The sequence below is a fragment of the Polyodon spathula genome, chromosome 35 (genome assembly GCF_017654505.1).
Source record: "Polyodon spathula isolate WHYD16114869_AA chromosome 35, ASM1765450v1, whole genome shotgun sequence".
Taxonomy (NCBI): Eukaryota; Metazoa; Chordata; class Actinopteri; order Acipenseriformes; family Polyodontidae; genus Polyodon; species Polyodon spathula.
The window spans coordinates 1,390,025-1,407,881 of record NC_054568.1 but is presented as its reverse complement, the minus strand read 5'-3'; the positions used below and the strand labels follow the sequence as shown (position 1 = coordinate 1,407,881).

General features: G+C 46.9%; 1 protein-coding gene across 1 annotated transcript; it reads left to right on the top strand.

Annotated features, from left to right (window-relative positions):
* The first annotated feature begins 5,574 nt into the window (after positions 1–5,574).
* LOC121303738 (mucin-1) lies at positions 5,575–11,566 on the top strand. The gene is made up of 2 exons (XM_041234518.1): positions 5,575–5,717; positions 9,454–11,566. The coding sequence occupies exons 1-2, from the start codon at positions 5,575–5,577 to the stop codon at positions 11,564–11,566; spliced, it is 2,256 nt and encodes a 751-aa protein (XP_041090452.1).
* The last annotated feature ends 6,291 nt before the right edge of the window (positions 11,567–17,857 follow it).

The following is a 17,857-nucleotide window of genomic DNA, read 5'->3' as shown; positions in this document are numbered from 1 at the left end:
AATATGTAGGTTGAAACACAATCATTAACTGAAACAGAAACAGCTGTGTAGGATGAATAAAACTGGGTGAGGAATAATCAAACTCAGCTAACAAGGTGAGGTTGCTGAAGACAGTTTACTGTCAAAAGACATACACCATGGCAAGACTGAGCACAGCAACAAGACACAAGGTAGTTATACTGCATCAGCAAGGTCTCTTCCAGACAGAAATTTCAAGGCAGACAGGGGTTTCCAGATGTGCTGTCCAAGCTCTTCTGAAGAAGCACAAAGAAAAAAAAAAAGGGACCCTGGTACACCCATCTATTCTCCGGAGAAGTCTGGTCAGAAGTGGCCTTCATGGAAGACTTGTGGCCAAAAAGCCATACCTCCGACATGGAAACAAGGCCAAGCGACTCAACTATGTACGAAAACACAGGAACTGGGGTGCAGAAAAATGGTAGCAGGTGCTCTTGACTGATGAGTCAAAATTTGAAATATTTGGCTGTAGCAGAAGGCAGTTTGTTTGCCGAAGGGCTGGAGAGCGGTACATGAATGAGTGTCTGCAGGCAACAGTGAAGCTGCATTTCTGCAAATGGAGTTGGGGATTTGGTCAGAATTAATGGTCTCCACAATGCTGAGAAGTACAGGCAGATACTTATCCATCATACAATACCATCAGGGAGACATCTGATTGGCCCCAAATTTATTCTGCAGCATGACAATGACCCCAAACATACAGTGAAAGTCATTAAAACTATCTTCAGCGTAAGGAAGAACAAGGAGACCTGGAAGTGATGGTATGGCCCCCACAGAGCCCTGATCTCAACATCATCGAGTCTGTCTGGGATTACATGACGAGAGAGAAGCAACTGAGGCTGCCTAAATCCACAGAAGAACTTTGGTTAGTTCTCCAAGATGTTTGGGCCAACCTACCTGCCAAGTTCCTTCAAAAACTGTGTGCAAGTGTACCTAGAAGAACTGATGCTGTTTGAAAGGCAAAGGGTGGTCACACTAAATATGGATTTGATTTAGATTTTTCTTCTGTTCACTCACTTTGCATTTTGTTAATTGATAAATATAATCTATTAACATGTCTATTTTTGAAAGCATTCTTTACAGCATTTTTTCACACCTGCCTAAAACTTTTGCACAGTACTATATATATATATATATATAGTTGTAGTCAAAAGTTTACACACCCCAATGGAAATAAATAATTATATGAACAATCTTTTATAGCATATTTTCAAACATATATTGGAATACTCAACAAAAGACTCTTAAATATATGCAGAAAAGTTACAAGAAATAGATGTCTACAGTTATTTATTTCAGCAATTTGTTTGCAAAACTCCAAACACATGATTAGGATATTTCTCAGTGAGCTTTTGCCATGATTCTTTAGTGATTTCTGACAATTCTTCAACAAACTGTTCCAGTTCATTCAGATTCCGAGGACTTCTCCTGTGCGCAGCCTTTTTCAGCTCATACCAAAGATTCTCAATCGGATTTAGATCGGGACTTTGACCGGGCCGTTCCAGAACCTTGCTTTTATTCTTCTTTAACTGTTCTGAAGTGGATTTTGATGTGGGCTTCGGATCGTTGTTGTGTTGGAACGTCCAGCTGCGCTTTAAACCAAGTTTTGTAGCGGACGGTTTCAGATGATTGGCCAATTTCATTTGGTATGATGTGGAATCCATTTTACCATATATTGGAACTAAATTTCCTGTGCCATTAGAGGGAAAACAGCCCCATAGAAGGATATCACCACCTCCATGCTTGACAGTAGGCATGGTGTTCTTTTCTTTGTATGCCTCGTCAGACTTTCTCCAAGCGTAACGACTATCAGGGCGATAAAAAAGCTTGTTTTTATTTCATCACTCCACAAAACCTTTGACCAGAACTCATATCCATCATTCGAATGCCGTCATTGTGACGTTTTCCTAAGAGTGGCTTTTTCCTTGGCCTGTGACCGTTGAGACCTTCACCATGCAATACTGGACCTGTGATTGAAATGGAAACCCCAGTCCCACCTGCAGCCAGTTCACTTTGAATATCTTTGGCAGTCAATCACAGATTGTTATTAACCTTCCTCACAATTCTTCTACTTGTTCTTGGTGAAAGAACCTTCTTTCTTCCAGACCGAGGGAGCGTTGTGACAGGACCACGAGTCTTGTACTTCTTGATGCTTGGAAATCTTCTTGTTTCCTTTTCCAGTTTTATGATAATATATCATTTTCTGCCTAAGGTCTTCAGAGAGCTCTTTACTTTGTCACTAATTGGTAATGACAGCAATCATCCTATGCCTAACCCTTTTATACGCTAAGAATGTTCACCTACAATCCAGCATTTTCTACACTTTTCTAGAATTAAGTTCTGCATTATCATATTGAAATTTCTAGCACCTTGTAGACAATACTATCATAGCATCGAAGTGTATGAATACTTTTGAATCAGCATTTTTGGAGTTTTGCCAAAAAAAAATAATGCTAAAATCAATAATTGTAGACATCTATTTCTTGTAACTTTATCAAAGAAAAGTGTTCGTTTTGGATAAAGAATTGTGTCCCTAAAATTCTTTTGGTTAAGAAACAAAACTCTTGAAGTTCTGCAAATATTGAAAGGTGGGTTGATAAACTTTTGACTACAGCTTAAATTTAATTTAATTGTAATTGTATAACCCAATTTGGACACTTGTGGTGTGTGTGTGTGTGTGTGTGTGTGTGTGTGTATATATATTATATATATATATAGATATATATATATATACAGTGCCTATAGAAAGTCTGCACCCCCTTGAACTTTTTTCACATTTTGTTGTGTCAGTGCCTCAGAGTTTCATGCATTTAAATGAGGATTTTTTTCCACTTATCAACACACCACACTCCACACTGTTAAGAGGAAAAAAGTTTTTATTGAGGAAGAAATGCTGTAATGACTTGGTGGAAGCACCTTTGGCAGCAATTACAGCAGTGAGTCTGTTGGGATAGGTCTCTACCAACTTTGCACACCTAGATTTGGCAATATTTGACCATTCCTCTTTACAAAACTGTTCAAGCTCTGTCAAGTTCCTTGGGGAGCGTTGATGGACAACAATATTTAAGTCATGCCACAAATTTTTGATTGGTTTTAGGTCGGGGCTCTGACTGGGCCACTCAAGGACATTTACCTTTTTGTTCCTTAGTCACTCCAGTGTAGCTTTGGCTGTGTGCTTTGGGTCGTTGTCATGCTGAAAGGTGAACTTCCCTCCCAGTTTCGAGCTTTCTTGCAGAGGGCAACAGGTTTTCTTCAAGGACTTCTCTGTACTTTGTTCCATTCATTTTCCCTTCTATCCTGACAAGTGCTCCAGTCCCTGACGATGAGAAACATCCCCATAACATGATGCTGCCACCACCATGCTTCACAGTAGGGATGGTGTTCTTTGAGTGATGCACTGTGTTGGGCTTGCGCCAAACATAACGCTTTGCATTTAGGCCAAAAAGTTCCATTGTAGTTTGTAGTCACTCGTGGGCTAGGGTGTTGACGCTAGTGACCTCCGCAGCTGTGGAGGGAGGACTACAGGTCGTCTCTGCCGTGGCAAAGAGGTCGACCTGGGCTTCCCTGAAGCGTTCCCAGCTGCGCTGCGCCACCTGAGGGTGCAGTCTCCATTCTGACAGGTGAGGACCCTCCCTGGAGAGGCGGTCTACTGCCCAGTTCACCACACCCAGGAGGTGTAGTGCCCAGAGAGACAAGAAGTGCCTCTTTGCCTAGATTAGCAGCTGAAAGGCTATGGGGTGTAACCCCGGGGACCGAAGCCCTTCCTGGTGTTTCACGTTTGCAACCACTGGCACGCTGTCCGTATGGACAAGGACATGTTGGTTGCAGAATACAGAGAGGAAATGTTGTAGCGTGAGGTTAACCACTTTCAGCTGAGGCGCATTTATGTGCAGGGTTGTCCAGACCAGGATCCGCAGACTCCTCTGCCTGCCCAGGCAGCCCCCCAACCGGAGTTGCATCCGTCATAACCTCTTGACAGTTGTAAATCGCTTCCATCCTAACGCCTTTGCTCAGATGAGGAGCTTGCCTCCACCAGCGTAGTGCTTTCCAACACAGGCGAGACACTGTCAGTCGATGGTGTCTGTCGCGCTTGGGGTGTAGCCGAAAGGCATTGAGCCACACTTGAAGCATGTGAAGTAACCCCAGATTGATGGCTGATGAAGCTGCAGCCATCAAACCCAGTAATTTTTGGTACAACACCAATTGTACTGTGAACCCTTGTTGAACAGGACCACAAAGCTGCGAATGACAGCTACTCTGTCATCTGACAGGTAGGCTCACATCATGAGGGAATCCAGCCAGAGACCCAAGTAGACCGTACTTTACACTGGTATTAATTGGATTTTCTCATCTTTGAGGATGAGACCTGCCTTGACAGATGCTCCATCACAATCACAGTGTGGGCCACTGCTCCTTCCTGGGACTAGGAACAAATTAAACAGCCATCCACGCACTTTGAAAAAGTGCAGGGGGCTAAGGAGAGGCCGAATGGCAGCATGGAAAACTCGAAGACGCTTCCCTGAAAGGTGAAGAGGAGATATTTACTGTGCGCTGGACTGATAGGAATGTGAAAATACGTATCCTTCAGGTCCACTTTTGTAAACCAGCCGCCCGGCCGGACAGACTGGAGGATGTGACGATGTGTGACCATCTGGAACCTCCTCTCTCTTAAGAACCCGTTGATGTGTCTCAGGTCTAGGATGGTTCAAAGGCCGTCATCCTTCTTTGACACCAAGAAGTATCTTGAGTCTTGAGTACCAAGAAGTATCTTGTTCTACGAGATGGATGGCTTGTTTTTGAAGTAGTGTTTCTACCTCTTGTTTGAGGGTCAAGATCTGCAGAGGGTCGTTCATGGATTTAACCATGATCCCTCGAAAGGGAGGAGGTCCAGAGTGGAATTGAGAGCTCCCAGGAGTCTGAGGTGCAATTGCGCCAGTATTATAAATGGTGTGCAAATGGGTGGGAGGCTAAGCCTTGGAGGCTACCTGGGGCAGTTCCTTTGGAACTGTCTCCCTGGGCACTGGTGCACTGGGGCCCCACATCCGACGTTTCCCCATCCTTGCTGAAGGCTCCTTGCAACGGAGGCCTGGAAGCAGTGCCTCAGGTCACCCCATGGCGCTGTAGGGATTGGCATTAACCAGAACCGCAGTGACTGCTGGACGCCATCGCCTCCCCCTTCCCTGTGCTGGGGCATGAGAGGAGAGCATCACAGCCACCTGTCAGGTTGCCTCTCGTTCTCTATGAGAGTGTTTCAGGATCTCCTCTACCGGTGGTACAAAAGTATAGCCAGGGGAGATAGGTGCGTCTAGTAAGGTGGACTTATCTGAATCCAGGTCCCTCTTCTGATGCAGCCACAGCGGTCTGCGTGCCACCACTAAGCCTGCCAGGCTTCTGCCCAGGGCTTGCTTTTGGAGCTCCGATATTTACAATAAAGTGCCTGAGACTGTGCGTCGCTCTGAAGCTACAAGAGACACCTGCACTTCAGCCATGTAAGCCTTCTTCAGGTGGGTTTCCATGATCCTTAGAAGACCTCCTAGTGGGCCTCGCACTAGGGTCGCTATGGTGGAGTCCACCTGGGGGAACTGTACCAGCCCTACCGCCTCTGCACCTTCCATGGAGGCACGTGCGGCCGCGCGCTTGGTCACACTGGACGGTGAGGCCAGGTGTTGCCAGGAGGATTTGACCTTCTCCAAAAAGTCTGGGTAAGGCTGCGAGGTCAAAGTCTGCACTGAATACAGACCTGCGCTGTTTGGATGGTGACATTTTTGTCCATTCTTCATGGGAAAATTGCTCCAGTTCTGATAAGTTTGTTGGGGATCGCTGATGGCCTGCAATCTTCAAGCCTCACCATAAATTGGATTCAAGTCAGGACTTTGACTCAAGGACATGAATTCTCTTCTTATTCAATGACTCCACTGTGGCTTTGGCTGTGCTTCAGGTCATTGTCCTGCTGAAATGTAAATTTCCTCCCATTTCAGAGTCTTGGCTGACTCAAACAGGTTTTCCTCAAGGATTCGCCTGTACTTTGCACCATCCATTCTTCCCTCTATCTTGACAAGCTTCCCAGCCTCTGCTGAAGAGAAGCATCCCCATAACACGATGCTGTAGCGATCATAGTCTGCTTTCTAGTCTCTGCAGCTTGCTTAGGAGTTGTCGGGAGCTGTCCACAATCTTTTTTCATCAGATTAGTTATTTTTTTCTCTAGAATGAAGAACCTCATGAAAGAAGACCCCCCTCCGACAAAAGAAATGACATTCTTTCTAAAAGATAAATAAACACATTTCCCACTCACAAAATGAAAAGACAATGTTACAGTCAGTCTTATGCAGTCCCAGTTATATTCAGACATGTCATGGATTACTGACGATATAGGATTTTCAGGCAGTTTCAGGTTTTTTTTTTAATTGAAAGAAAAATGGCTGCCTCAAGAAAGATGTTTTTTCTGATGAAAGAAGATTTAGAACCTCGCAAAAAATAATATTTTGTCGTGAGGCCAATTTTTCAAGATCAAACATTAAACTGGGGAAAGACATAGATATTATATGAAAGATAGACTGCATCTAAATAGGTCAGGGACAAGCAGGCTATCTGATAACATTGAACACCACCTGGCAAGGTATTTAATCTAGATACTGGGCAGGGGGTCACAGAGGTGTGTGCTACGGTAACCTTCATCAAATTCCTATTACCACTGCTCAATCAATGTGTTTTCCTTTGATTTACACAACCTACTCAACACTTTCAATGTGTGGAAAAATGAAGGGGGGAAGGGGGGGGGGTTGAAAAAACAAATCAATTAAAAATAAAAACCTGAAATGTTTTCATTAGATAAATATTCACCCCCTTTGCTATGGCACTCCTAAATAAGCCCAATTGCCTTCAGAATTCACACAGTTAGTTAAATAGAGTCCATCTATGTGCAATAAAAGTGGTTCACATGATTTTAGATTAAATACACCTCATCTAGAATACTGTGTACAGTTCTAGTCCCCTCGCTAGAAAAAGGATATTGCTGCTCTAGAAAGAGTGCAAAGAAGAGCGAAGAGAATTATTCCAGGTTTAAAAGGCATGTCATATGTAGACAGGCTAAAATAATTGAATCTGTTTGGTCTTGAACAAAGAAGACTACGCGGAGACCTGATTCAAACATTCAAAATCCTAAAAGGTATTGACAATGTTGAGATTCTGGGATCAATAAGCTACTGACAACCAAACGAGCAAGATGGGCCGAATGGCTTCCTCTCGTTTACAAACTTTCTTATGTTCTTCTATTCAATAGTTTGTCCTTTCATTATAATATTTATGTTGTTTTTAATTGACCGCTCATGGTTGTTCTAGGTATTCCTATAAATGCAGACGCTCCAGTGTTAAAGCTACAGTGGGGGCTTTATCTTTGATTACCTTGACAGAACTAGTTCAACATATGAGAGTTACTACATGCTCTCTTGATCCTATTCCTACAAAACTATTAAAAGATGTTCTTGGTGTTATTAATACCCACATTTAAAAAATTATAAATGGTTTTCTTTCCTCTGGTACAGTTCCCTCAGCTCTTAAGGTCACTGTGGTAAAGCCTATGCTTAAGAAACACAATTTGGACCCTAAAGTCCTCATTAACTATAGGCCAATCTCCAACCTACCATTCTTAAATAAGGTTCTCGACAGAGTTTTCTGACTCTTAATGGTTCCAGAAGTTTCAGTCCAGTTGCTCAGAGCACCAAGGTGGCCCTTGTCAGTTGTGAACGATCTGCTGATATCATTTGAGACTCATACTAAGTTAGTAAAGTATCTTTTTTCATTTTGTGAAATATAGGAAAACTTAGACCAATTATTTCTGTATCTGATGCTGAGAGACTAATGCATGCCTTTGCTTCATCTAGAATTGATTATTGTATGCACTTTTTTTCTGGTGCCCCAAAACATGTGGTATCCCCCTTGCAGCTTATTCAGAATACCTGAACAATTCATAGGAGTAAGAATCAGAATCATTGTGAACATGAAGGTTAAAATCACCCAATAAAATAATTTTATCATATTTGACTGTCAATATAGATAGCAGATCCCCAAATCCAGGTTGAGCTGCTGCACTCTGCTGCTTTGCAGTTTTCTGATTGAAATGTTTCTGCTGAATGGCTGTGGCTTCAGAATGAAATCTCTCCTACTGATATTTTCCCCAGTGCATTCCTTGTACAAAAGGAAAGAATTGATGGCTCCCAGGTCCTGTAGAGATAACAACAGGCTTGCATAGAAAAATAAAATAGAATATTATAGGTTATATTCAAAATGAAAATATGTCATGACTGCCATGACGGTTCTAGTGTTAAACTGTTTGCTCATATATATATATAATATCCAAACTTTAATCCAAATTGATATACGTCACTATATGTTAACTTTATTTTAATTTATTTACTAAAGAATAATATACATTACTTTCAAATAATATTTTATAAAATATGTATCTCCTAAATAAATATATATATGTTTAAACCCATAAAAATTTTTATTTAATACGACATTATATATATTTTATAAAAATCATAATTAAATATATAAAACTTCCTGCCATGTGTAAATTTTTTGTGTACAATTAATTTTATTTGATTTTCTTTTTATATGTACATGAAAGGTTTATTATAAAATATGTTAAAATACATCTATTTATTTTATATATTCCAATAAGTAGTGGGTATTTTTAAAATATAATGCAATCCATGCTGTAATATATAAAATATTTTTAGTATATATTTAGTATTTTTGAAGGAAGGTACTGAATACGACATGCAGGCAATAAGTTATAAAAATGGCATGCAAAACTCCTGGGGTGCCTTAAAAAATTGATGGTGATTGTATATGCAGGTTAGTCAATCAGGTCAGTTTTTCTTGAAATACAGGAGTCTGGTCCCAGGTACAGGACATACAACTCAATTACAATGCTTGCGTGACATTAAATACCCTTCTGTATAGATGGTCCACCTCCCCTTTCTCTGACACTTAACCAATGGTCAAGGTAATTTAATTTATTGTGTGAGTGTTAATGTGTGTGTGTCTGTGTGTGTGGTCTAGTGTGACCAACCTCTGAACTCAGTGCATTCTTCACACTCCTGGAGACAAAAGGTCCATACATCTGCCTTTTGTTATCTCCTTGCGACCCCCTTTGATGCCAGTGGGATTATCTCTTTTGATCTCTCTGAAGTCTAGCGCCTGTTCCCTTCTAGTCCACAGCATTGTTATCTCGTTAGCTTGCAGTCATTGTTGGGCAGTTTGTAGACGCATCGTCTCTATCAGTGGTTAGCAGTACATGCAATTTGAACCAAACAGTCTGCTATCTGCAATATTAGTCTCCTTTCAGAAAAGAACACCAGTATAGCTCTGCCAGTCCACATGCGTAGCAAACCCCTAATCAATTCTCAATCCATGTTTTCCGGCTCTCCACAGCCTGGACACTCTGCAGCACAGCCCGGGTTCACAGCTCACCCCCCTCACACCGGCTCTCCACAGCCAGGACACTCTGCAGCACAGCCCGGGTTCACAGCTCACCCCCCTCACACCGGCTCTCCACAGCCAGGACACTCTGCAGCACAGCCCGGGTTCACAGCTGCACCCCCTCACACCGGCTCTCCACAGCCAGGACACTCTGCAGCACAGCCCGGGTTCACAGCTCACCCCCTCACACCGGCTCTCCACAGCCAGGACACTCTGCAGCACAGCCCGGGTTCACAGCTCACCCCCTCACACCGGCTCTCCACAGCCAGGACACTCTGCAGCACAGCCCGGGTTCACAGCTCACCCCCCTCACACCGGCTCTCCACAGCCAGGACACTCTGCAGCACAGCCCGGGTTCACAGCTCACCCCCTCACACCGGCTCTCCACAGCCAGGACACTCTGCAGCACAGCCCGGGTTCACAGCTCACCCCCTCACACCGGCTCTCCACAGCCAGGACACTCTGCAGCACAGCCCGGGTTCACAGCTCACCCCCTCACACCGGCTCTCCACAGCCAGGACACTCTGCAGCACAGCCCGGGTTCACAGCTCACCCCCTCACACCGGCTCTCCACAGCCAGGACACTCTGCAGCACAGCCCGGGTTCACAGCTCACCCCCCTCACACCGGCTCTCCACAGCCAGGACACTCTGCAGCACAGCCCGGGTTCACAGCTCACCCCCTCACACCGGCTCTCCACAGCCAGGACACTCTGCAGCACAGCCCGGGTTCACAGCTCACCCCCTCACACCGGCTCTCCACAGCCAGGACACTCTGCAGCACAGCCCGGGTTCACAGCTCACCCCCTCACACCGGCTCTCCACAGCCAGGACACTCTGCAGCACAGCCCGGGTTCACAGCTCACCCCCTCACACCGGCTCTCCACAGCCAGGACACTCTGCAGCACAGCCCGGGTTCACAGCTCACCCCCTCACACCGGCTCTCCACAGCCAGGACACTCTGCAGCACAGCCCGGGTTCACAGCTCACCCCCTCACACCGGCTCTCCACAGCCAGGACACTCTGCAGCACAGCCCGGGTTCACAGCTCACCCCCTCACACCGGCTCTCCACAGCCAGGACACTCTGCAGCACAGCCCGGGTTCACAGCTCACCCCCTCACACCGGCTCTCCACAGCCAGGGCACTCTGCAGCACAGCCCGGGTTCACAGCTGCACCCCCTCACACCGGCTCTCCACAGCCAGGACACTCTGCAGCACAGCCCGGGTTCACAGCTGCACCCCCTCACACCGGCTCTCCACAGCCAGGACACTCTGCAGCACAGCCCGGGTTCACAGCTCACCCCCCTCACACCGGCTCTCCACAGCCAGGACACTCTGCAGCACAGCCCGGGTTCACAGCTCACCCCCTCACACCGGCTCTCCACAGCCAGGACACTCTGCAGCACAGCCCGGGTTCACAGCTGCACCCCCTCACACCGGCTCTCCACAGCCAGGACACTCTGCAGCACAGCCCGGGTTCACAGCTGCACCCCCTCACACCGGCTCTCCACAGCCAGGACACTCTGCAGCACAGCCCGGGTTCACAGCTGCACCCCCTCACACCGGCTCTCCACAGCCAGGACACTCTGCAGCACAGCCCGGGTTCACAGCTCACCCCCTCACACCGGCTCTCCACAGCCAGGACACTCTGCAGCACAGCCCGGGTTCACAGCTGCACCCCCTCACACCGGCTCTCCACAGCCAGGACACTCTGCAGCACAGCCCGGGTTCACAGCTGCACCCCCTCACACCGGCTCTCCACAGCCAGGACACTCTGCAGCACAGCCCGGGTTCACAGCTCACCCCCCTCACACCGGCTCTCCACAGCCAGGACACCCTGCAGCACAGCCCGGGTTCACAGCTGCACCCCCCTCACACCGGCTCTCCACAGCCAGGACACTCTGCAGCACAGCCCGGGTTCACAGCTGCACCCCCCTCACACCGGCTCTCCACAGCCAGGACACTCTGCAGCACAGCCCGGGTTCACAGCTCAGCCCCCTCACACCGGCTCTCCACAGCCAGGACACTCTGCAGCACAGCCCGGGTTCACAGCTGCACTCCATTAACACCGGCATGAGCTCACAGCCAGGGATCACTTGCAGGGTCAGCACAGCCCGGGTTCACAGCTGGACAGGATGGTGAAACACAGTGGGATGTAGCAGGAGTAAAAGCAGGGTTATTGGAGCAGGGATGTTGCAGGCAGGGTTATGGGATACAGGCAGGGTTGCAGGGTATAGGCAGGGTTATTGGAGGGGATGTTGCAGGGTATAGGCAGGGTTATTGTGAGGGATGTTGTCAGGGTATAGGCAGGGTTATTGTGAGGGATGTTGCAGGGTATAGGCAGGGTTATTGTGAGGGATGTTGTCAGGGTATAGGCAGGGTTATAGTGAGGGATGTTGTCAGGGAGGTAGGCAGGGTATAGGCAGGGTTATTGTGAGGGATGTTGCAGGGTATAGGCAGGGTTATTGTGAGGGATGTTGTCAGGGTATAGGCAGGGTTATTGTGAGGGATGTTGTCAGGGTATAGGCAGGGTTATTGTGAGGGATGTTGTCAGGGTATAGGCAGGGTTATTGTGAGGGATGTTGTCAGGGTATGTTGCAGGGTTATAGTGAGGGTTATTGTCAGGGTATGTTGCAGGGTTATTGTGAGGGATGTGAGGGATGTTGTCAGGGTATAGGCAGGGTTATTGTGAGGGATGTTGTCAGGGTATAGGCAGGGTTATTGTGAGGGATGTTGTGTTGCAGGTATAGGCAGGGTTATTGAGGGATGTTGTCAGGGTATAGGCAGGGTTGTGAGGGATGTTGTCAGGGTATAGGCAGGGTTGTGAGGGGATAGTGCAGGGTTATTGTGAGGGATGTTGTCAGGGTATAGGCAGGGTTATTGTGAGGGATGTTGTCAGGGTATAGGCAGGGTTATTGTGAGGGATGTTGTCAGGGTATAGGCAGGGTTATTGTGAGGGATGTTGCAGGGTATAGGCAGGGTTATTGTGAGGGATGTTGTCAGGGTATAGGCAGGGTTATTGTGAGGGATGTTGTCAGGGGTATAGGCAGGGTTATTGTGAGGGATGTTGCAGGGTATAGGCAGGGTTGTTGTGAGGGATGTTGTCAGGGTATAGGCAGGGTTATTGGGAAGAATGTTGCAGGGTATAGGCAGGGTTGTTGTTGTCAGGGTATAGGCAGGGTTATTGTGAGGGATGTTCAGGGTATAGGCAGGGGTATTGTGAGGGATGTTGTCAGGGTATAGGCAGGGTATAGGTATAGGCAGGGTTATTGTGAGGGATGTTGTCAGGGTATAGGCAGGGTTGTGAGGGATGTTGTAGGCAGGGTATAGGCAGGGTTATTGTGAGGGATGTTGTCAGGGTATAGGCAGGGTTATTGTGAGGGATGTTGCAGGGTATAGGCAGGGTTGTTGTGAGGGATGTTGCAGGGTATAGGCAGGGTATAGGCATTGTGAGGGATGTTGTCAGGGTATAGGCAGGGTTATTGTGAGGGATGTTGCAGGGTATAGGCAGGGTTATTGTGAGGGATGTTGTCAGGGTATAGGCAGGGGTATAGGCAGGGTTATTGTGAGGGATGTTGTCAGGGTATAGGCAGGGTTATTGGGAGGGATGTTGCAGGGTATAGGCAGGGTTGTGAGGGATGTTGTCAGGGTATAGGCAGGGTTATTGTGAAGGATGTTGTCAGGGTATAGGTAGGGTTGTGAGGGATGTTGTCAGGGTATAGGTAGGGTTGTGAGGGATGTTGTCAGGGTATAGGCAGGGTTATTGTGAGGGATGTTGCAGGGTATAGGCAGGGTTATTGTGAGGGATGTTGTCAGGGTATAGGCAGGGTTATTGTGAGGGATGTTGTCAGGGTATAGGCAGGGGTATAGGCAGGGTTATTGTGAGGGATGTTGTCAGGGTATAGGCAGGGTTATTGTGAGGGATGTTGCAGGGTATAGGCAGGGTTATTGTGAGGGATGTTGTCAGGGTATAGGCAGGGTTGTGAGGGATGTTGTCAGGGTATAGGCAGGGGTGTGAGGGATGTTGTCAGGGTATAGGCAGGGTTGTGAGGGATGTTGTCAGGGTATAGGCAGGGTTATTGGGAAGAATGTTGCAGGGTATAGGCAGGGTTGTGAGGGATGTTGTCAGGGTATAGGCAGGGTTATTGGGAAGAATGTTGCAGGGTATAGGTAGGGTTGTGAGGGATGTTGTCAGGGTATAGGTAGGGTTGTGAGGGATGTTGTCAGGGTATAGGCAGGGTTATTGTGAGGGATGTTGCAGGGTATAGGCAGGGTTATTGTGAGGGATGTTGTCAGGGTATAGGCAGGGTTAGGGTTATTGTGAGGGATGTTGTCAGGGTATAGGCAGGGTTATTGTGAGGGATGTTGTCAGGGTATAGGCAGGGTTATTGTGAGGGATGTTGTCAGGGTATAGGCAGGGTTATTGTGAGGGATGTTGTCAGGGTATAGGCAGGGGTGTGAGGGATGTTGCAGGGTATAGGCAGGGGTTGTGAGGGATGTTGTCAGGGTATAGGCAGGGGTATAGGAAGGGTTATTGTGAGGGATGTTGCAGGGTATAGGCAGGGTTGTGAGGGATGTTGTCAGGGTATAGGCAGGGTTATTGTGAGGGATGTTGTCAGGGTATAGGCAGGGTTGTGAGGGATGTTGTCAGGGTATAGGCAGGGTTATTGTGAGGGATGTTGTCAGGGTATAGGCAGGGTTATTGTGAGGGATGTTGTCAGGGTATAGGCAGGGTTATTGTGAGGGATGTTGCAGGGTATAGGCAGGGTTATTGTGAGGGATGTTGTCAAGGTATAGGAAGGGTATATTGTGAGGGATGTTGTCAGGGTATAGGCAGGGTTATTGTGAGGGATGTTGTCAGGGTATAGGCAGGGTTATTGTGAGGGATGTTGTCAGGGTATAGGCAGGGTTATTGGAGGGGATGTTGCAGGGTATAGGCAGGGGTATAGGGTATAGGCAGGGTTATTGTGAAGGATGTTGTCGGGGTATAGGCAGGGTTATTGTGAGGGATGTTGTCAGGGTATAGGCAGGGTTATTGTGAGGGATGTTGTAAGGTATAGGAAGGGTTATTGTGAGGGATGTTGTCAGGGTATAGGCAGGGTTATTGTGAGGGATGTTGTCAGGGTATAGGCAGGGTTATTGTGAGGGATGTTGTCAGGGTATAGGCAGGGTTATTGTGAGGGATGTTGTCAGGGTATAGGTAGGGTTATTGTGAGGGATGTTGTCAGGGTATAGGCAGGGTTGTGAGGGATGTTGTCAGGGTATAGGCAGGGTATAGGCAGGGTTATTGTGAGGGATGTTGTCAGGGTATAGGCAGGGTTATTGGGAAGAATGTTGCAGGGTATAGGCAGGGTTGTGAGGGATGTTGTCAGGGTATAGGCAGGGTTATTGGGAGGGATGTTGTCAGGGTATAGGTAGGGTTGTGAGGGATGTTGTCAGGGTATAGGTAGGGTTGTGAGGGATGTTGTCAGGGTATAGGGTTGTGAGGGATGTTGTCAGGGTATAGGTAGGGTTGTGAGGGATGTTGTCAGGGTATAGGCAGGGTTATTGTGAGGGATGTTGTCAGGGTATAGGCAGGGTTATTGTGAGGGATGTTGTCAGGGTATAGGCAGGGTTATTGTGAGGGATGTTGTCAGGGTATAGGCAGGGTTAGGGTTGTGCAGGGTATTGTCAGGGATAGGCAGGGTATGTGTGAGGGATGTTGCAGGGTATAGGCAGGGTTGTGAGGGATGTTGTCAGGGTATAGGCAGGGGTATAGGCAGGGTTATTGTGAGGGATGTTGTCAGGGTATAGGCAGGGTTGTGAGGGATGTTGTCAGGGTATAGGCAGGGTTATTGGGAAGGATGTTGCAGGGTATAGGTAGGGTTGTGAGGGATGTTGTCAGGGTATAGGCAGGGTTGTGAGGGATGTTGTCAGGGTATAGGCAGGGTTGTGAGGGATGTTGTCAGGGTATAGGCAGGGTTGTGAGGGATGTTGTCAGGGTATAGGCAGGGGTATAGGCAGGGTTATTGGGAAGAATGTTGCAGGGTATAGGCAGGGTTGTGAGGGATGTTGTCAGGGTATAGGCAGGGGTATAGGCAGGGTTATTGTGAGGGATGTTGTCAGGGTATAGGCAGGGTTATTGGGAAGAATGTTGCAGGGTATAGGCAGGGTTGTGAGGGATGATGTCAGGGTATAGGCAGGGGTATAGGCAGGGTTATTGGGAGCATTATAGGCTGGAAGTCAGTTTGCTCTGCTATAACCTGGGTGCCAGGCTCATGTGACTCAGGCTGGTTCTATTAGTAGCTCGGCTCTTCTGCCAGCTGGAGTGCAATAAGAATCCACAGACTCACACTGAGAATCCAGACATACTGAGAATCCACAGAAACACTGAGAATCCTCACATTCACACTGAGAATCCAGACATACTAAGAATCCACAGACTCACACTGAGAATCCTCACATTCACACTGAGAATCCAGACTTACTGAGAATCCACAGACTCGCATTGAGAATCCACAGACTCACACTGAGAATCCTCACATTCACACTGAGTATCCAGACATACTGAGAATCCACAGAAACACTGAGAATCCTCACATTCACACTGAGAATCCACACATTCACACTGAGTATCCAGACATACTGAGAATCCACAGAAACACTGAGAATCCTCACATTCACACTGAGAATCCTCACATTCACACTGAGAATCCAGACATACTGAGAATCCACAGAAACACTGAGAATCCACAGACTCACACTGAGAATCCTCACATTCACACTGAGAATCCAGACATACTGAGAATCCACAGAAACACTGAGAATCCACAGACTCACACTAAGAATCCTCACATTCACATTGAGTATCCAGACATATTGAGAATCCACAGACACTCTGAGAATCCAGACTCACACTGAAAATCCACAGACACATTGATAATCCAGACTCACACCGAAAATCCACAGACTCACACTGAGAACAGACTCACACTGAGAATCCACAGACTCACACTGAGAATCCTCACATTCCCATTGATTATCCAGACATACTGTGAGTCCACAGACACAATGAGAATCTAGACTCACACTGAGAATCCAGACACACACTGAGAATCCACAGACTCACACTGAGAATCCTCACATTCACACTGAGAATCCACAGACTCACACTGAGAATCCACAGACTCACACTGAGAATCCACAGACTCACACTGAGAATCCTCACATTCACACTGAGTATCCAGACATACTGAGAATCCACAGAAACACTGAGAATCCTCACATTCACACTGAGTATCCAGACTTATTGAGAACCCACAGAAACATTGAGAATCCTCACATTCACACTGAGAATCCAGACATATTGAGAATCCACAGAAACACTGAGAATCCTCACATTCACACTGAGAATCCAGACATACTGAGAATCCACAGACTCACACTGAGAATCCTCACATTCACACTGAGAATCCAGACATACTGAGAATCCACAGACACACTGAGAATCCTCACATTCACACTGAGAATCCACACACTCACACTGAGAATCCTCAGATTCACACTGAGAATCCTCACATTCACACTGAGAATCCACAGACTGAGAATCCACAGACTCACACTGAGAATCCACAGACTCACACTGAGAATCCTCACACTCACACTGAGAATCCACACACACTGAGAATCCACAGACTCACACTGAGAATCCACAGACTCACACTGAGAATCCTCAGATTCACACTGAAAATCCACAGACACACTGAAAATACAGACTCATGCTGAGAATCTGCAGACTCACACTGATAATCCACAGACTCACACTGAGAATCCAATCACACTAAGAATACACACACTCACACTGAGAATCCACAGACACACACTGAGAATCCACAGACTCACACTGAGAATCCACAGACTCACACTGAGAATCCAGACACACTGAGAATCCACAGACTCACACTGAGAATCCAGAAACACTGAGAATCCACAGACTCACACTGAGAAGCCAGACTCACACTGATAATCCAGACACACTGAGAATCCACAGAAACACTGAGAATCCACAGACTCACACTGAGAATCCACAGACTCACACTGAGAATCCTCACATTCACACTGAGAATCCACAGACTCACACTGAGTATCCAGACACATTGAGAATCCACACACTGAGAATCCACAGACTCACACTGAGAATCCAGACTCACATTGAGAATCCACAGACACACACTGAGAATCCACAGACTCACACTGAGAATCCTCACATTCACACTGAGTATCCAGACTTACTGAGAATCCACAGAATGCAGGGTATAGGTAGGGTTGTGAGGGATGTTGTCAGGGTATAGGAAGGGTTATTGGGAAGAATGTTGCAG

Coding starts and splice junctions, on each gene's coding strand:
- LOC121303738 (XM_041234518.1), top strand. CDS start 5,575: ATGGTGGAGTCCACCTGGGGGAACTGTACCAGCCCTACCGCCTCTGCA. Junction 5,718..9,453: donor ACCTTCTCCAAAAAGTCTGG/GTAAGGCTGCGA, acceptor GGCTCTCCACAG/CCTGGACACTCTGCAGCACA.